This window comes from Opisthocomus hoazin, chromosome Z, assembly GCF_030867145.1.
Source record: "Opisthocomus hoazin isolate bOpiHoa1 chromosome Z, bOpiHoa1.hap1, whole genome shotgun sequence".
Classification (NCBI taxonomy): domain Eukaryota; kingdom Metazoa; phylum Chordata; class Aves; order Opisthocomiformes; family Opisthocomidae; genus Opisthocomus; species Opisthocomus hoazin.
The window spans coordinates 10032787-10053540 of NC_134454.1; the positions used below are offsets into that span (position 1 = coordinate 10032787).

The 20754-nt window shown below is 41.8% G+C and overlaps 1 protein-coding gene across 5 annotated transcripts in view; it reads left to right on the plus strand.

Annotated features, from left to right (window-relative positions):
• Positions 1 to 20754, plus strand: part of ARHGEF28 (Rho guanine nucleotide exchange factor 28) — a 138007-nt gene that overhangs the window by 53092 nt on the left and 64161 nt on the right. For 4 of the 5 annotated variants that reach the window (XM_075447077.1, XM_075447079.1, XM_075447078.1 and 1 more), the window contains exons 6-9: positions 520 to 700; positions 4164 to 4236; positions 8139 to 8185; positions 9716 to 9776. In XM_075447077.1, the coding sequence (XP_075303192.1) occupies positions 520 to 700; positions 4164 to 4236; positions 8139 to 8185; positions 9716 to 9776 (362 nt within the window). Of the gene's footprint in view, positions 1 to 232; positions 251 to 519; positions 701 to 4163; positions 4237 to 8138; positions 8186 to 9715; positions 9777 to 20754 lie in introns of those variants that run through there. The other variant, XM_075447082.1, reaches the window with a different exon arrangement.

A 20754-nucleotide genomic window follows, 5' to 3' on the forward strand; every position in this document is an offset into this window, starting at 1 on the left:
CAGTACTTACAACACTGGTGCAGAACACTATGTTATGAATGTCTCATTTGTTTGTAACATCCAAACAATGCTGTATTCTCTTGAGATACTTTCCGTTTTTCATTGTCGTGGGATAACAAACCTGCTAGCTGCCAGTTGCATCCTACTGCTATATACGACAACATTAACAGGAGAAGGTACTATTGCTAATTTACAGCAAAAAGGAGAAAGAAGTATTGTCACTGCTTGCTCTTTCTGGCTCATTTTACTAGTGAGTAACCATCTAACATTGTTTTTTCCCCACTGATAGCTAAATGTAGCTGCGTGTTCTTAGGCCTGAATGGAGTCCTTGGTAAGTATTTGTTTGCCCAGCTGTGTTTTCAGTGGATGTTTCAGATTTTCAGCCTCTGTTTTTTGCAGCGAGTGCATAGAGAGCCTGACGGGCTGTGCCAAGGGCGAGCAGGAAGCTTGCGGGGGCTGTGCTTTCGTTCTACCTGTGTGCGGAGCATCTGCTTTGGTTTAAAGAGCGTGTTGTTCCAGTTTCCAGGGCAGTCAGTCACTTGACATTTCAAGAGTGGAGATCAGTGAGGGTGCTTTCGTGCGGTTTGTTCATTCATCAGGAGCTCTGACGCTGACATTTAGCCACACTGCACAGCACTTGCTGGAGTCAGACATTAAGCTCTTCAGAAAATACTTCTGGGACAGACCTCTTCTTTACCAGGTGGGTGCCTGTCTAGCTCAGGGCATTGTAACAGGTTTTCTTCAATAATTTCCAGCTATAGACTGTTCAGGCTGTATTTATTTTCCTTGAGTATCTTTCAGTTTAAGCTGCCTGTGTCACTAATGGCCAGTGTAATTGCAGGACTACTGTTGTGGGCTTCTAGTTTGTATAAGTGTAGCACATCGTACGTGTGAAGCTGGAGGATGAGAGAAGTTGAGAACTTTATCAAAGCTTCCTTTACCTCCCAAGTTGATTTTGAATCATTGTGGAGTCTACAGTGAATATCTTTCCCTGAAATCTCTGTATCTTTAATTGCATTGCCATTATATTTACAGTGGTATTTTTAAATACTTAATTTAGTTCCGTTATTTTGTCTAATAGTGTAACACCTGGGAGCCTTTATCAGAAGCCAACCTCAATCTATTATTTATAGCAGATATATAGAGTACAGACTTCTGCTGTAGAGTTTAGTTATGGTGTAGTGGGTCTTATTTTACTGTAAGGTGTCCGGAGCATTGCTGTGATATTCTTCAAGACATCTCTCAATTTCAGTAAAGTAAGGAGAAGAACACTTTAAAGAACAAGTTCTTTCATAGCAGCAATGCAGGTGCTCACGTACATTTTTAGATTGAAGCTTCATGACTAAATAAAACTGGTGAACTAAAACCACACTAAAAATAGACTTTTCTTCTGGTCTTAAAATTCAGCTTTTCATTTCTATGTTTAACTTCAGGTTTCCTTATTTGTGTGCTGGTTTTCCTTGACTCACCTTTATTAAATTCTGCATGTTTTTTTACCTTAGAACATGATCTGCTTGTTATGTTTGGCATAAAAACTTAAGGTGTAATGTATTGTGTAGTCCTTATGTATAACCTTGTGTAACTACACTGACAAAATTTTGATTTGTTCCAATAGAAAGAAGTCATTCTATATTTGTAGCTTGCAGAAAACCTACATTTTGTGCATGACTTTTCCATGGAAACAATAGTAAAAGCAATAGCAGAACCAAGGCTATAATGAAAAATGCATTGTTATTTCTCTCATTGGCTTTTCCTTGCACTCATCAAATCTGTGTTCTTATTTCAGTCTTTGAAAAGGAAAAAGCAAGTATGGTATGTTAAATGTTTGCGTGGCTCTCAAAGAGTCTTAAATGCTGCAAAATTCTGCATTTGAGGAAAAAGCCTACTACCCTTCAATTTTGGGTTTCCCTTTTGCTCATTCCTCTAGTTGCAGCAGTCTAAATCCTCTGTTCTGGGGACCCTGTTCCCCCCCTGCCCAGTGTCAGTGTTGCACTACTTTTAATGAAGCAGAAATAAGCCAGAATAATTGGGAAGATCACATGTTTTGGTTCCTTTCCTATACACCAGATATCATCCTGAGGTGTATGTGGGGAGATGATCAAACTGTCATGTTTAGACTATGCATTATGTCTAAAAGGAAAGGTAAAATTAATTTTCTTTCTGTTGCAAATGAGGACGTGCAGCCCTTAGTTGGATCCAAAGCATAAGGTGGGCATTAGAGATTACACAATACCTAGTCTTTATAAAATGGAGGTAGAATTTATTGCTGTACTGGACTATTCAGCTCATCTGCAGCAGAGTAAGACTGTACATCTAGTTTATTGTATCTTGAGGCTGCACAAATGACCATATTGGTATTTTAGGCTTTGGTCAGAAAGACATGGACTAACAAGCTTGTCTTAGTTATGGTGGCATGCAGCATTGGATTTGTGTGCGTGAAATGGATGACTTAGGGAGCAGCACAAACTGGTTTTGCATTTATTCATACAAGAAAATCCCAGTCTTTCTCAAGTAAGTTCTTTAGTCCCTGGTCTTGTGAGTTGTTTTTGTCTCTCGACTGTTCCTTACAAGTATAGAAGAGTAATGGAAAAGTTAAAACAAGCAAGCTCTCGGTAAGCTCGTTACCCAAACAGGAGCCATGCCTTTGCTGGAAACCTTCAGGGGCTCTGCAGTTCAATAAGTGTACACCCACGGGCTTTGTGGCTGTGCTAGGCAATACAGAGGAGAGATTTCTGAAAATGGTGAGGAAGAGCGTGCAATTGCTTGAACTCTGTGCAACCTCCTTGGGGCAGTAATCGCTGTGGTGGTAGCAGCACCTGTCAGCGAGGCCACGTGCTTCGTCGTGCACCTCCAGCAGAGCCCTAAGCAGCATGTGGAGGTGACGCCTTTGCCTGTCTCAGTTGCTGGAGGCAGCACAACCAGTGCAGGGGAGAGGTCCTCTGTGAGAGGAAAAGAAATCCGGGGACTAATGGACACATATGAAATGGTGTCAGGGTAATAAAAAAAAAAAAGGCCTAACCAGGATAATAAATCAAATTTATTAAGACAATTTATGATAATTTGAGTAATTTTATTGCCTGGCGGTGGACAGCTTTAGTAGTTTACAACGTAGGAGTTGGCTTATTTCTGCGTGGTAGGTGGGGGAGTAGGAAAGTGTCTTGCACACCAACAGATAAGCAGAGAAAAATGCAACTAGCTGCACAGAGGCGGTGGATATAGCTAGCTTGACAGCTGCATGGCTTTCAAATCAGTTTGGCTGCAATATTCAGCCCAGAGTCATCACTGACTTTTTCTTTCAGATTCAGGTTACCATGCCTTTTCTCTGTTTGCTGCTCTGGTAGAGGGCAAATACACAGGCAGCCTAACTAGAGGGAAGGGCTAGAAGCAAGCAGAGTTTCAAATGAAGCTGTGCAAAAGGAGACATTCTGTCCTTCACCCCCTTTGCTTATTATCTTTGAAGGTAATTGCTAAAATAAGGGACTGGATCTTAGTCCCCTCATCCTTTGAGCAGGAGTGGTATAGTCAGTGTGCGTTGCCTGGACAAGGTCCTGTGCAGCCTGCTGTAGGTGACCCTGCTTCAGCAGGAGGGTTGGACTAGATGACCCACAGAGGTCCCTCCCAACCCCTACCATTCTGTGATTCTGTGATTCTGTATCTGAGCAGGGGGTCAGCCCCAACCAGGGTCCATGGATGTGAGGAGGGCGTGATGCCTGGCTGGATTTACTATGTAGTCAGCATGTAGTTCTGGTTTAGGCTCTTCATATTGCCTGTCCGTCAAAATAGCTTGCTTTATAGCGATGCTTTCAATGTTAACTAAACTTCTGAACAGAGCCGTCATGCAAAGCTGCTGTGCTGCTTTTTTCATGGGGAAGGAGGCTGTAAATAATGGAGTACAAATGTTAAATCTGATCCTTTAGATCCCTTGTGTATTGTAAGCAGGAGATAATTTCTCTCTGGAGTTGAAAACATTTTACCAGTTTCCCTGCTGAGGAATTAGTATTGGTTTCCTCTGGAGGGTATCTAATAAAATACTCTGTGGAATCTCAGTCATTTTAGTATTGCTTATAACGTATTTGTTTGCTAGTCTTTGATGTTATTTTGGGGTTTTCAGATAAGTGTCATGGGCATCAAATACAGTTACTGTCATTTTGATTTTTTTATAGAGTATTAATTCAAACCAAGTTGAGACAGTGGAAGGTCCAAAAATGCCCTGCAGTACAACAAGCTCTGTAGAAGGTACATTTTTTTTTTATTCCATAATGTTGCAGTCTTTAAAAGCTCTGGAAAGTTGGCACAGGTTCACGCGCTATTTATTTGTTCAGGAAGATCGTGTTTCATATGACATTAGAGACCCGTAAGTAGACAACAGTGGAATACGCAAGTCATACACTACGAGAGTTGTGTAAATCATGATACTCCCTACAGAGCATTTGTTTTCCAATGTCAGACTGAAATTGTTCACAAAATATTATGGCATTTGTAGTGACTGGAAAAGGCTTAACTAATGTTATTGTAAGAGCCAGAAAAATGTCCGAAGGTTCCAGGAGAGGGCAATGTTTAACTGAATGAAAGCTCCAGCCTGCAAATTCCAGTAAAGCCAAATAACTCAGTAAAGACAGGAGCAGAGTAGCATTTTGTATGAATAGTTTTGGGACCCAGCCCGGGCTTCTTAATGTGGCAAAATTCCCATGTGTTTCAATTAGACGTTCGATATTTCGGTGAGTGGTTTACCTCTGTAAGGACTGTGGGACTGTGCTTGTTCATGAGAACACTCTGTGTACCTTGGAGCAGGCATCACTTAGAGCTGAAAAGAAAGTCACAAGAAAAGGTCATGCTTCAGAGTCAGAAGTGTGACACTTTGGGTGTTTATGTATGATTGTTAGGAATGAATTAAAACTTTTCATAAGCTGGCTGTTTGCTGTATATTTGGATGAAGCAACGAGCTGAAAACTGAGCTCTGTGAGGGCTTGGTCTTGCTCAGTGGCTGTGCTGGAAGCAGCCCCACTGAGGGCACCAGAAATGTGAGCACTTGCATAAACTGCTGACAGGATCAGAACCAGACCGAGGGAGAAGAACGGGACTGCAGTTCCAGGTGCCGTCACCTCGTCACTTTAGGTGAATGGACAAAACAGGGACACCGTTATTGTGTAGCTTGTGTTTAAACATGTAGGCTGCTGTTGTTAGTGCTGGAAAAGGAGTTTTATACCCAACTTCTCCAGCAGAGTTCAGGCGGCAAGTGTTCTGCCATCGGAAGGTAAATTTGCAGAGAAATGATAAGCAGTTGTTAGCAGTTGCAAACTATGCATCCGTTATTGCAAGTGTAAGCGTCAATTTACCGTACAAAGTTTGTGAATGATTTTGGTGATGCAGTGTGCAAATGCATTGACTATGGATTTTCATCTGAGTGCTACTGTCTGACCAGTATGATCTTCATGCTGCTCCTCGGGGATAGAATGTGAATGGCTTGGATTGGTAGCACTGTATGTGGCAGTAGCCTGGGCAATACAACTTCTAGGTGATGATTATTTTGATACTTTTCACTCAAAGCAGTTTGAATTCAGGCTGACTTGGCACAAGCAGTTAACTAGCATCAATGGATTTTGGTTGCCCAGAGAGAGAATCTTCACTTCAGGATGTTTAGTCTCATTTTAGATTCTGGTTGTCCTCTCTTTACACCAAAGGTATTTGGCATAGGTATTGGCATTGGCACACATACCTAATTCTGTTTTCAATGGAAGCTATACACTTTTGTGCCTTTATGCATCAGAGTTATTTTGTGCCTGTTTTTTTAAAAAAAACTCAGTTGAACAGCAAGAAAAGTATGCCACGTTTTGGCAGTATCCAGGACCTATACAAGCAAATTGTAGTAATCATGCTTGCATCTTTTACACTCTGCGTTGTCTTCTTGTAGACATGAGAACCTGTAACTATTGCTTGTATGCTGATGGGCAGCAAAGTTTTTTAATCTTCTTGGGTTTTTATATTGTCACTGGTTACCATATTTCTGCAAACAAGACTTTTTTTACTTTTTCGCTAACTGTCAGCAAATCCAGATACTGAAAAATCATCAATAATCATTACTGGTGAATAGTAGCCTGTATTACACTTTCCATTTGCCAGCATTCAGGAGACCAAAAGAACTTTTTTCAAGATTGAGTTAAAATTGTTGCTGCTAGGAGCAGAAATTATATGAAATGATTAACAGAGTACTTTCTACTACATTCTCAGTTGCATTCCTTATAAAGTTGAATTCCTTTATAAAGCGGCTGCTAAGCTCAGGACATTAATTTGGCACATCCCTGTCATGAAAGGATCTCTCTCAGATTTTAAAACTGCTGCCATTACAAGAAGTAGTAACTGCTCACTTCTGGGTGGGCCTGAATTCAAGATTAACAGACCTTTAAACATAATGCTATCAGAAACCCTGAGGCATTATCGAGTAGAGATTGCTATAGCAGTACATTGCTTCTTGTGAAATGCAATCATACGAAAACGGTGGGTCAGTGTAAGGTGATGCTACTAGCTGAGCAGTGAATCTCCCATAGCAACTTAATTAAATTCAAATACATGGACTGATACATTATCCAGCGAGGATGCAGAACAGAACAGAACATGTATTTCAGATGGTATTTTGGCTAATTCAGCAGTTTGTGCTTTTTTTTCTGTTTTCTGACCTTGAAATTCCATGCCCATGAGTTGACTGAATAGTGTTATCTGGGTGATAAGCCATTTGCTTCTACAGAATATTAGGTACAGAGCAAGTAGCTTTTTATTTCTGAGAACTGTGAAACTGAATAATAATAATAATGCCAATTGCATGGCAATACTGTAAAAAAATACTTCTGACTGAGGCTTTCACAGCAAGTTTCTGCAGTTACGGTTACAGAAGAAATCGTCTGTTCTTTCTAGCTGAAAAGTGATGCCTGGGATGCTTTGTTTGACAGCAGTAGTGATTTTGAGCTCTGTGATTGCACTCTGTTAGAATGCAAGGAGAGGTATGTATGTGACTGCTGCAGAAGGTTAATTAAAGAAGCTGGATTAATTAAAAATTAATGATCGAGATACTGATCAGCATGCACCAGTCCTGACTCCTGCCAGTATCGAGGGGCACTGCTGAGGTCAGGGACAACAGCTGCACTGATTGCAGCAGGCCCGTAATTGCATCCCAGAACTTCATCTCACAGAGACCTGCAGGTTAGGTAGGCTCGTTGTTGCTGAAGATTGTGTGATTTAGATAATAAGCATCTGTCTTTGAATTGTTTTTTCGAGCGTGTATTGATACAGCTTTTTTTTTTTTTTTTTTTTTTTAAATGCCCTCAAGGCAGTCCCCCAAACCACCCTATACTGGCTGCTGAGTCATGCTTAGTTTAACTATTTGCTGGAGCTGGAGAATGGAGAAGGGATTTGTGTACGTGAGAACAGATGTGAACCTTGAATTGAAAGTTTCAATATAAAATGAAACATATTTACCAGCATAACTCGGGCTATATAATTTTTGTTATTTGAAATATATTTACTAAATAATGATGTTTCTGGAAGCCTGAGTGGTGCTGGTGTTCATTTGCATTCCCGTAGCCAGATTACTCCTCTTTGCTGTTTCACAACAGTCCTTGAGGCTGCGTTTGGGCAAAACTTGCAAAGCGTGGTCCTTGTTTTGCATGTGCTGTGTCCTTTCCCACAGCCTTGTGAAGAAATGATAAAAAGAAAAGTCTGACAGAAATGAAGTTATTTTTACTTTTGGGGATGAAAATACAAGGTCTAATTTCAGAAAGTGCAGAACCCATGCAGAAGAAAAGCAGAGCCCAGCTGCTCTGCATAGCTGGTGGGAGGCACGGCGCTAGAGCTGTTGGTTTTCTGAGCATGTGGGGGTTAATCAGCAGCTGGCTAATGAATCGCCATGCTTGCCTGGCATGAACATAACTGTGACAATAACATAGCACTTGTTGTGCATCCAGCTCGCACGCTGCCCACGGGACCGCCGTGGTGGGGAGATGCATGGGCTGCCCATGTCCATTGTTCTGGCTCGCCTGCATGTTTGCCTGCTCCTGGTGACCCCCTCCTATTAGAAAAAGGAGAGAGACCAGCAGACCCAAGCTGAATTTGCTTGTTATTAAAGACTGGAATCTTTGCCTTTACAGGTCCTGTGAACTTGGCATCTGACGAATTGTCCCAGGATGATACGAAGGTACAGATTTCTCCTTATACAAATACCTAAGCTTCATTTAGGCTGAGAAGCAGCAACCTCTGCTTGGCTATCTGAGCACCTTGCACAGCTAATAAATAGATATGGTGACTAATGCCTGCCAGACAACATTTTATACTTGTTCCTGTCCTGCGGGAATAGTTACGTGTGTAGATGATTATTGTTTGAAGGAGCCTGTTATGTGGCTGTGGGCCGGAAAGCTGGGTTGGAGAAGCAAGCTCTGCTTTTGGACCAGAAAGCTCTTGTGTTTATGGTGAGCCTTCAGGGAGCTTGAAGCTCAGCTGCCAGTCTGGATGGAGCGCAGCCTGCCTCACACAAGCTTCATCCCTGAGACGGCAGGATTCATTACATCTGAGGAGTTAGTCTCTGAGAGAGACCTTTTGGGTAACTGTTAGTCCTTGACTGGACATAACTGGGAAGAATGCTTCATGTAAAAAAAACAACAGTTGCCATCATCTTCTACATGGAGGTACTTAACAGCTTTTGAGGGGAACCAACATTTGTGAGAAGTCCCATTATGGTTAGGCAGTTGTATTTGATCTCTAGTCTTCTATTCTGCTTTTTATTAATGTGTATCTGTTTACAAAACTAGAAAATCTTTGTCTCAGTGTTTTTTTAATCACCTTATAAAGCAGGGGCTTCATTATTAGCTCAACTGGGTATGAAGCTAAAATAGTGATTTAGGCTGAGAGAAAGAAAATAAAATCTGGCAAATCTGGTAAAGGTGCTATCTTCTCAATAGCCAGTGACTATTGATTTTTTTAAAAAACATTTGAATTTAGTGGAATGTTGTTGAACTACAACTTTTGTTAGGTCATTATTATAAAAGTGATGACCTCTTTAGATTTTTTTTTTTTTAAATTGCCAGCTGTGCGGAAGATTGACCATTTGTTTGGTATTCACACGTTGCTGTTGTAATCTGTGTAATCTCAGAATTATGTCTCTGCAGTATGCATGCATTTTGGAGTCTGTGTTGAAAACGTCTGTTGGGGCAGTGTTTTGGCTCACAAGTCCTTCTGGGGGGAAAAGGTTATGGTATTATATTGACTGTCTCTTGTTTTGATCTAGCAGAAATAGCCATACTTGACTCTAAAAAGAATGAACTGACCTATGATATTTATACAGGAGTGAACAACTCAGGCATCAGAGAAGGAGGTGTCTTAGAAATATATTGCTCTTTCCTCCAAAACACTGTATACTGGCTAGTCAGGGCACAGTTAAACTTTGCAAAAGAAGAGTAGGCTGAAGACTGGAGTTTGCACGGAAAGTGAGATTTTTGTTTGGTCTCTTCTTCGATTATGTTTGGAGTTTGAATCCATAGAGCTCACGTACGCATCTTAGAGTCTGGGAATGGCATGCTGTATCTGTTGCATTTATTAAAATGACTAAAATGAAGTGGCAGCTGCTTGACAGTGTTTGAACTGAATTCTGAAAGCCTGTAGCACAGCTTGCAACTAAGTACGAATGCAGCTATTTGTCTTCAAAGGTATAGCTTAAGTTTTCTCTTTCTAGCCTTTCCAAGACTCTCTGGTTCCTTCTAAAGAAAACCAAGATCATGTCCTGTTGGGCATAGGTAAGAAATAATTGATCATTTTGACTTCCCAACAGCTATTGATATACACTGTGATACCAAATACACACAAGGTAGTTTCTTTAACAGAGGTGAAGGTTATTGACATTGCAGCCTAGCCTGGCAAAAGATCAATCAGTTATATCTATGTCAGAGAGCAAACCTCTATCAAAGCATCTCTAGTATAGATAGGTGGTGTATCCAACAGTATTATGATAACCCTAGGATTTTTCAGTAGTATATTAACTGTTGTAGGAACAACAATCTTGAAAATAATTTCTGATAGAGTGTGACAGAAGATGAAAGCACGTAGGAATGTTTAGATGCCACAGTGGTGAGTTGTGAGGCTGCTAGGAGAATATAGCCAGTTGCACTAGACAGTACCTTTGGAGACTGGAACTCAAATGGAAAGGTGAGTATTTTCAGTTTTGGAGAAAGCTGCAAGAACAATGTCCAAACATGAGCTCGTGCAAAGCGCAGCAAGGCAGAATAAGACAATGAGTAACTAAGCTCTGCCAGTGGGAGCTGCTGTGCCAGGCAGAGAGTGCCAGGCTGGCATCATTTGCCTGTGGTGCAGTGCTGAGCTCAGAAAGAGCAGCCCAGATGGTGGTATTCAGACAGGCCATATGCAGACTTTGGTGGATGCAAAATGAAGAGTCGTTCTGTGTGTGTGTGGAAAGGGAGGAAATATATGTGCATGAATAGGGGTGGTATATGTTAGAGGGAAAAGAACTGACGTAAACTCACAGACACAGCTGTAAGATAAGAAGCTGGCAGATTATTTTTAATAATGTCTCATTAAAATCATCATCTGGTTATCTATGTTTCTAGTCATTGTTATGCCAAATGCCTGTACTTCAACCACTTAATCATGTTTGTCTCGCTCTGCCATCCAAGGAGTGTGGGAGCTGCATAAGGGAATTGGGAGTAGCAGCAAAAATACTAGTATTCACAGTTATCCTGACTTTAGTGCTTTTGAGCATAGGACAGAGTAGCAGCCCTTTCCTTGCTCAGAAATGCAGTGCACGTACATGAGATGTTAGTGCCCATATGATCAAATCTGTTTTGTCAAGCAAGACCAAAGTATTGGACTGTATCTCAGTGTAGGAGGGTGTGGAGCCATTGGGGAGTGATTATGGTTTGCAACATCTGCTCCAGTCTCCACTCCAGTTGTAACATCTGGAGGGAACATAAGGTATCTTAAAAGCTGACAGAGCAGAAGTTCTCTACCCTGAAATTGTAGCTGATGTTTCGTTTTCTAGTCCTGAAATGCCTTTACCTTCTAAGACATCATTTGCACAGCACTGCTTGGGACAGCTGGAACAGGAGCCAGGTGCTCTGCTTCAGACCAGCTGTATCTCCTCTCTGATGCTTAGATGGGCATCTGTAGCAGATTCTGAGTCCTCTGCAGTGAACAAGCAAGGAACTTTGGTCATGGTTCATACTGTTTGTTAGGAGAGGTAGAGTGTACATTCTTAGAGGAGCTTTTGGGTAACAGAAATGGTGAATTTGCATACAACTTTGAACAAGATTTAGGTGCTTAAAACTTGATTTAAATGTATTTTCTTAGGCCTGTTATGTATCTATAAAATAAAATTACAAATATGGATAGAAATGTGTGGATATACATGTATCTGTGTATATACACATATATAAATACATTTTGGCCTGAGCGCATACCCAACTTATGTAAAACTAAGAAAAATTCTCTCTTGTACGTGTTACATGATAAAGAACCAACTCTGTCTCTTCCCTGCGTTCTAATGACATTTAAGAAGTTGACTTATTGGTGGAGAAGCTGCAGCGTAATCACTTCTGCATGTTTTAGAAGTAAGTCACCGTAACTGAATTTGGTTGCCCTATGTAAGGACTGGAGCATGGACTTGCTGCCGGCTGCGCCATGGGCTCTCCTTGCCCATCTCCCAGTTGTGTACTCAGGTTGGCTGAAACACTCAGGCATTGTACCATTAATCTCAGCAGGGCCTGGAGGCACTATGAGCACCATTTGTGAGATCTGATGGGGCTGAATTGCAGGCTGGGGATTGAGGGGGACATTGGGTGTGGAAGTGGGGAGGGACGAAGAAGGATGGAAATAGAGTTTGGTGACAACCAGAAATTTGTAAGTTGACTTAAGCTGCTTTTATTTGTTTATTTGAGTGTAAAAATCAGTATATGTTCTAACCTGATGCATATAACTATATTGCTAAATGTAGTAGTTTTATTACCCTAGGTTGTTTTAAACTACTTCTCAAAAAATTGTTTGCTTGACAGTGTTGTTCAATGGCAAAGTTTTTGGCAGGAAAAGCACACAGTGGGGGATAAGGAGAGAAATGGAAATCGTTGTCAGTGGGGGAGAGGAGGAGGGAAAACAGCTAAAGGGGGTTGAGTGAAGAAGAATGAATAGAAGTGAGCAAACTCCAGAATCTCATTAGGAAGCTGGATGCGTAAATCAAAGAGGACTTCTAAGAGCAAGAATGTGAGTGCTCTTTGAATGGATACACATTCCCCCATTTATGCTTCTCGCTTCATTTTCCACGTGGTTCTTGCTTTTAGAAACCTTTACCAAAAGTCAGTCTCATCATGGAATGAATGGGTTGGAAGGGACCTTTAAAGAAGCAGTGGCTCCTGGAAGGTTCATCATGGAATGGTTTGGGTTGGAAAGGACCTTTAAAGGAGGCTTCTGGAAGGGCTTTGCTGTTCCTGCTCTGTTTTCTTCCCCAGTCTTCCCTTTCAAGTATATTGACTGTTCTGGGCCTTTCCCCACACCCAGAAAAGTTCTGGGAGTATCTCTGTGGGGCCACTTGCAACAGTTGGTAGGATGCTAAAAGGGTACCAACTCTCCTTGCTCGCTGTCTTTGTCATCTTTGGGTTGGGATGTGGCTGCCTTAGGCGCCATTTGAGCCTTGTAGTTCAGTTTTGAGAACTGTAGTTCAATTTTTTGCACAAGAGGCTTCTCATCCTCCAGGATCGCTGGAGAGCCCCTGGGGTGCTACCTCTGTGAGTCTCAGGGTGGGGATGGGCCAATAAGAAGCCATGTGAACTACAGATGATGGTTTTTGGGTTTGCCATATTTAAGAATTGAAGGAATAGGAGTGAACTGTGGAGTGCAACAGGATACTAGACCAGGCTGAACAGGGGGTTGTATGGAGACTCCTGAGTTCAGTGCTAGTCATGCTTGCCAATATTCTTCCCCCTCTCTCTGCATCCTCTGGAAAGTGTTAGTGATCTGGTTTGTGTTTACAAGAAAAAAAACAAAAAAAGGCCTCTTTTTTTTTTATTGACAGAAACACACTGGAAAGATTGAGAGACAAAAACAATATCCAGTTGGGGAGAGTGAATGAAAGAAACAAAATGGAAAGCAACAAAAAAAGATGTTTTTCTTTCCTTTCAATATGAAGTATATGTATTATTGCCAGACATTGTCATCCTCAGAGTCAGCAGCCCTGTACATTTTGGGAGAGCATCTGGGAGGTGACAGCTGAATGCTGTTACTGTTGGGCATGTGACAGTGTTAGCTGGGCATGTGTTTTTAAACATTTATAATTCCTTCCTGTTTTGCATAGCTGGTTGGGAAGGCAGATGTTCACACGGCCATTTGTAAAGCTGCGAAAGTTTCGTTTTTCCAATAAGAAAAATCTATCCCCAGTTTTTCTTCCAAGGAAATATAGCTTGCCTTTTTTTTTTTTTTTTTTTTCACCCTAAGCTTCAGGAAGGCAGGATAATGTTAATTTTTAAAAATATTTTCCCTGCTCTCCTAGTTACACTGCCAGTGACCTAGTGGTGTCTGTCTAATCTATTCTGTTTGCTCTGCTGGCAGGGAAAAAGTTCTGCAAGCCACGTTTTGCACTTCAAGAGATAAAAATACTGATGCCAAATTTTTGGCAGTTCGGTGTGTGTGACCAGGCAGCTACAAAACATTTTTAGTAGAGTGTGCCCTTTGATTTTCATGGTTCCACAGAAATCCCAGTTTAACCACAGGTCAGTTTAAGGAACAGAACATAATGATATTCTTCTTTGTGTAAACCAGTAGGGCTGCACTGTAATCTGCAGAAAAATCTGGTTTCAATATTGCTGTTTTGTTGTTTTTAAATTAGATTTCCCTACCAGGGTTGGTAAGGTTTAAAAGGGTGGGGTTTTTAAGGTAGAAAGAAGCATGGTGCTTCTGTCAGCAGACCTGCCTTAGCGCAGTTTTTGTTAGGTCTGTAAAAGTTATAGTTTTTCTACTTACTGCAGTCGCATTTTTTGCTCCTTTTTTAGTGTTTGTTTGCTTTTTTTTTTTTGGTGGGCAGAATGTTTGCGTTTGGCAGTGTTTTGAGTCAAGTGTAGCTGTTTTGTCATTGGAACTACAGGAAATAATTTTATGGTTATTGCTAGATAAAAGTTACATATTAAGTGTTGCCTATCTGAGACCATTAGAAGAGTCCTGTTTAGGACTATGCAGATCTTTTCTGTTTGTGGTCATTTTTATGTTTTCCTAGCAGCTTTCAACCCTAGCTATCCCTTATGTATGCTTTGAGAGATGTTGTGTGATCCAGTCGTAGCATCTCTAGTCGAGGAGCTGCAGACCTTTGCTTCAGCTTCTCTCCTTAACAGGTTTACAGTAGGACCTTGGGCATGTCACTTATCTTTTCCCTGTGTCTCAGTTTTTCACCTGAGACGAGGAAGACCACAGAGAGTGAGGTGAGAAAGAGACACTGCAATACTTGGATGACTGGAGATGTGCAAATACTCAGATTGGTTGTGCTGAAGAAGTTCTGAAAGGCCAGTTTGTGGTAAAGGAGGCTTTTTTAAAAATTTGTTTTTAGTTGAAAGTTGGGTGGTCTGAAAATTGCGGAGAAAAATAGTAGCTGAAGAAGACTGCAGACTTACTGTTGCAGCTAATGACTGTGTCAATTGCACTCTGCCGTTTTTTGCTGCAGCTCTCAGAGATTTTTATATTGCTGTTTTTATTTCTACAAAACCTTTGCATGGTTCCTTGCACCTTGCAGAAGAGAGACTTAACTTGGGTTTGATCTGTCAGTCCTGCCAGAAACAACCTTTAAACAGCCTTTAAACATGGCAGTAGTTTATTTCAGTAGACAAAGTATATTCTCATTTGTTTAGAGTGTCTATAAACAACTAAACCTGGAAGACTGCAGAATAGTTGAAAGCTACAGAAGATGTGGGAAGTAAAATCTTCCTGGGATGTGAGCCTGGGCTGAGCTTAATTAAAAAGCTGTGGAGAAATCTGGAAGAAGCAGCGTTAGGCACTAAAACAAGCTTGTTCTTGTTTCTTGGAGTTTCCTCCACACTTGATTTTCTGAGACATTATAATTCAAGTTAACCTCAAAAGGAAGACAGAAAGAAAAATGAACAAGTTACAGACATGTGCTGTCTGGCTTCCCAGAACTTGTCCTCCTTCTCTGCCTAAAATCCAAAACAAATTTGCTCAACAAAATAATCCTTCAAAAAGAGGCTCTTTTTTTCCTGGTGTTTAAATAAGCTCTTTTGCCTGTCTTCTGCCTGATCTCATTTCACGCTAACATAAATAAACAATCTGGGATATATCTAATGTCAAGTTACTCTTTAAATGTGAAATATAACCCAGAAATACATTGTGAAGAAATCATTCATAGTCTTGAAAGTGTACTCATGAACACATTTCTCAGCTTTCTTCCTCCTTGAGAGGCAGCCCTTCCCTGGAAGTCTTCCCTGAAACATGGAAAATTGGATGTTTAACGAGATAGGTCTTTGGTGAACTTTTTGGTGGCGCAGGCTGCCAGCATGAGTGTAGACTGAACAACCAAGTCATTGGCGAAACTTCAGCAGCGGTGAGGTCCAAGTCAAACTTGGGTTTGCTTTCATGTGGGGCCATGTGTGCTCTCCATGTTGCTGGGGCTCACACAGGCCTCCATGGAGCTGAAACCGGGAAGAGATTTTTATTGACTCTAGCCCTTACTTCTCAAGCTTTTGCAAATAAACTCAAGGGACCTTTTCATCAGGGTATGGGACAAAAAGTGACGAGCGTTCTGTCCACATTTGTACTGCATATGCCAGCTAGTCTTTTGATGTGAATAGATAGTGGACAAGGAGAGTGTTTAGGCAAATTATCTCTGTACGTATTTTGCTGGAAGAGCTTAGTGGTTGTTTCAAGAGTCAGGGCATACTGACCGCTGTCACGTGAAAGTAGTATTAATGAGTTCGTTATCCTAAATTGAGCTTGTTATCCTAAAACACATCAGGTGCAGTAAAAAAAAGGAAAAGAAAAAAAAATTTGTAGTTAGTCATGAACCAGCCGTCAGAAAGGTCTGAGTAGGAGGAGCACTGTGAAATCCCGACAGCAGCACAGTGAACTGGGCAACATGAAGAGTTGGAGGCAAAGCCTGAGATAATGCATGCCCACTGGCTCTTTGGAGCTACATTGAGTCAAGACTGGGCAGAGGTCGTGTTTTTGCCTCAGTTTCATAAGAAGTCCAGTCCCTTCGTCATACCAATCCTGTAGGTGTTCTCTAAGGATCTTGCAGTACTAGTATAGTTTATGCAAAGCTGTTTCTCTTAAATTTTTAAAGGTATATTGCTCCTGTGTTTATCAAAGAAACAAGATTTAAGTACCACCACTTAGAAGCAGTTGCTTTTCAAAAGGGGTGAGTATTGGTAATAGCCCTTTGTAGGATAATGCATCATTCACTGAACATCATGAACATGGTATTTTTAGCACGAAAGTGTTACTCTCATTACAGCTGTTCTAACTGTAGTTGTCAACCTGGTTTTGAAGAAAACATTAAAAGAACAGCTTTAAATGTTAATCTCATAACTCACATAGTAATAAGAAATATACCTGCAGGGGAATAGTAAGTAGTTAGGTATAAATTTAGATGGCACGATTTCCTCTCAGTCTGGGTGGTTTGCAGCAGCACTGTGATTCCATATGCCCTCTCTGGGGTTGGTAAAAGGATGTATCCATGTGGAAGTCAATGCCTTGGAGCATAAAAACTCTTAAAGCAATCCAGAAAGTGGTGTGCACAACTTGACCCTGCTTCTCCTGCAGCCTGCCGTGACTGCGGAGTGTTTCGTTAAACTTCGAGGTCTGTGCAGAGCCGTGTTGTTGGAGATGGGTAGAGCGGCCTGCCGCTCTCTGCAGGGTGCCTGTGAAGGCAACAGCTGTTCCGTGCTCATTTCCAAGCTAGGGTGCAAGAAACTGCACAAATAAGCCCATGAATAATTGGCCCAAATGTGTAGTACCTTATTGTTATTTTGTATTGTTCATTAGTATTTCTGTTATCTGTCCACACAGCATCTACAGGAAGCACTCGTTATAGAAAAGTGGTCTCTCATGTGAGTGGGTTTTGCCATCAGCTATTTGAATGAGAAGACCTGCATGAGGGGAGTTGTGAGCAGGAGGTTTGAGGGCTGGAGGGAGGGTCACCACCATTTAATCTCATGTCAGAATGTGCCTAGGTTATATACCTGAATTCACCCAGGACTGTGCTTTTCTGAGAGAGCAGTATCTGCTGCTTTAAACTGGTAGTGGGAGGAAGAGGTTCTGCGATGCTGAGCACTAATGATCTTTCACCCTGTTGAAACATGTGGCTTCATTGGGGTTGAAACAGTGGAAACCACGTGTGTTTGCAATGGAAAGTGTGCAGTGCAAGAAATTCCCCGTTCCTACTTCTTCTGCCCTGCTCCCTGCCCTTCCCAGCCCAGTCCTGCTGTGGGTGACATTGGATGGGGAGCCTGCCTCGGGGTGCTCACGAGAGAGGGGGAGCCACCAAATAATGTCATACGTCGGGCAGTGGTGGTGGGCAGTGACCACCTGCCTGGACCTTTGGGATCCACTGCTGCACAGTTTAAATACCAAACTGCTATGGGAGGCCTCAACAGATCTCTGTTCACAAAGTAAGGAAACAAACGGGCCAGTTCATTCAGCTGGGCACATAAATCAGCCATCAGAAATTTAGCAATAAGGAAGACCATAAAAACAAGCGGGGGAGGTCATCTGCGAAGATCTTGAGGATCTAGGCTTGGTTCTGTGTTTTTCAATGATCGGTTCATCAATGGTTTGGGAAAGGGGGAGGGGGAGAATAGTGATGTGGCAGAGTTTTTCTGTCTATTCCACTATAAACTTTCATAAGAAAGACCCATGCCTTTGGTAGAGAGGAGAGTGGTAGAAATGCTGTGTGGGACAAAGCACCCTACAAGACCTGTGAAGCTGTTGCTGACAGCAGTCTGCACAGCCATCGCATCATCACTGTGGGCAGGCGGAAAGAGGGTGAGAGTTGGAGGGTGCTTGGTGCATGGTATCTGGTCGGTAGCATTTTGCTTTTACTTGCCTTTAACTCACATTCACTGAGTTTTCAACACGATTATTAAGTCAAATGTAGGGTAATGGAGACATTTTGTCCAGGTACATTGGCTGATCCTCTCTGAAGGAAGGATGTGCTCTAAGTAATAAAAGCGATGGAATGAAGAAGGTAGAAAAGCCCCATGTGCCTGTGTGTCACAGAGGCTGGTGGATGGTGATCACCTAGACTTTTCTACGCCATCTTTCCTTGTCATAGCCTTCTCCGCAGCTTTGGGAACTGATTGCAGGCTCTGCTGGTCCTGGGGAAGAATCAGTCTGGGGGGAATCAACTTAATCCCTAATGTGAGGGGAGACTCTGCCAGGCAAACCAGGCAGGGGATTTTTGGCAGAGCCGTGGTTCAAGCCGCTCTCATCTCACCTGTGTCCAACAGTGACCCTCTCCAGCCCTGTTTATGGGGTGGGTAGCCCCACTTTGCATCCCATGTACATCCCTTCTCCATCTGGGGAGCAGGCACTGGGCCTGGAGGGGTTGTCTGCTTCTGGTCTGCCTGAGAGAGAGAGCTGCCAGCCCGTGGTTTAGCAGTGTTTGGGGAGAGGGAGCCCACCTGCTTGGCGCCGCAGGGCTGTCCTCTGAGTGCTCTGGGGAGGTGACAGTGCCGTTCCATGGAGACTGCGGATGCTGGTGACATTCCTCTGCTTCCTGCTGTCTTGCCATGAGCCACGGGAATGGCCAGACAATAGACAATAGACCGTAATATCTCTGAAAAACATTTCTATCATGCGGATGTGTTTTGGCAAGCATTGGGTGAAAGAATTTAAGGCATTACATTATGTATGAAAATCATTAGCCTTAGGTAATGCAAACAAAAAAACCATTTGTTCTTTATCTTCGCATCTGTACCTTGGTATACATAATTGAAAACATTTTTTCAGTGGAAAGTAAGGTTAATATTTTCCAACTAGAAAGCACCTTTTATCTCATAAGCTGCCAGATCTCTGTGCTAGCTGCATGCAAATGCTACCACTTTGGAAACGAAAGAGTGGCAGGTGAAAAGTGGGTTGGATCATCCCACAAAGTGCAAGAATGGGGAGGGAAAATATTTTTAGCCAAAGACTGTAAGGCAAAGCCCTTCTTTGTGGCAGAAAGCAGCATGACGTCTTTCATGGCTACATGAAGGAGTTTTACAAACTAGAAAAAAATCATCTTTCACAAGGCCAGAACAGAGCAAATAATGTGAGTGGTACTCAATTAACCCTTCAGAAATAGGGGTTAAGAATGATAATTTATCTGCGCTTTCAGACTGCCATTGATAAATTTCTGTGCAAGATCCTATTCAGGGGAAATTGCAGTAAGTGGGTGAAAAGCCTGTGAGTTTGGTCATGAAACAGAGAATAAATGGCAGGAGGAAATGATCAGGTTTTCATCACAGTGCAAGCTTAGTAGCTGGAGTCTCCAAGTGTTACGTAATAGGACTGCTGTTGAAAAATTATTTAATAATCCTTAATTACTCGTTTGTATTAGAATGTTCTAAATGAATGCTGCTAGTTTAAGGGAGGGAGTAGGCAGTAACGGAGCAGTCAGTGAAAACATTTATGTAGCGTACAGAGGTCATTCAGGAAAGTAAATGTCTCGGCATGTAAAATATTTTAATGCTATTAAATAAATCAGCTGCATTTCCGCATTGTTAGTATTTTGTTCTGTTCTAGTTATCCCTCCCTGGACTGAACAGGAGTCCAGGAAGACCAATGGGAGTGAGTAAGTGTATTTTAATTGAATGCATAAGTGAAAAAAGCCAGAATTGGTCAATTTAGAGGAAAGATGCACAAATGGAGGTATCACAGAAGTCAGCAAAACTTATCATTTCTCATAAAGTAGGACAAAGGAGTAATTGCTAAAATTGAAAGGTGAGAAATTTTAAAGCCAGTATAAAATGTACAGCTCTCTCTAAATGTAAACTGCTGTTTGCCTGTGGAGCACTGCCTTTTGTACATCTCCAAAATTAAGACTTTTATTCTGGTTGGCGTTAAATACATCTGATGAGCGAGAGAGCACACTTGGGTAGAGGAAGTTGCTGTGCAGAGGGGAAATCTTTTGTGTTGGAGCAGCTGGCAAGACATTTACTACGTGAACAAGTTGTCCAACAAATATACTCCATCCTTTCCTCTCAAACTGTGGCCACGACTGGAGGCAGGCGAGTGTCCTGGCTGGTGTGCAGGTGGGACCGTGTACGTCAGTGCCTGCATTCCTGTATGCCCAGGGGATTTATCAGTGCAATTTGAACCTGACATTCCAGGGAGTGGAGATATTTTGAAGTGGATGCTTAAAGCATGGATTTATATCCTCTCTGTATTTTCAGTCATCCATTGTCTGTTGTAATTCCCTGGGGCTGTTAATTATATATATAAATCAAACAAAGTCTATGGGAGTGTCTAATATTTAAAGTGAAAGTCTAAGGTTTCCAGCGTCTGGGGCGAATTATTCTTTTCAGGCTTAACAAAGCTGGCAGAACTTCAGTTAAGGGAAGGGCAGAACAATGGTGTGTTTCAACTGTGTTTTATGTAATTTGTGTACTTCATGAAGTGCTTGTATAATTATTTTATCCCTGAAAACCTGATAGATATTTTTCTAATGGGTTTTGAATTAAATTTGCATTTGAATTACATTATTTTCTTTCAACAAATACGTTGTTATCTCCAACT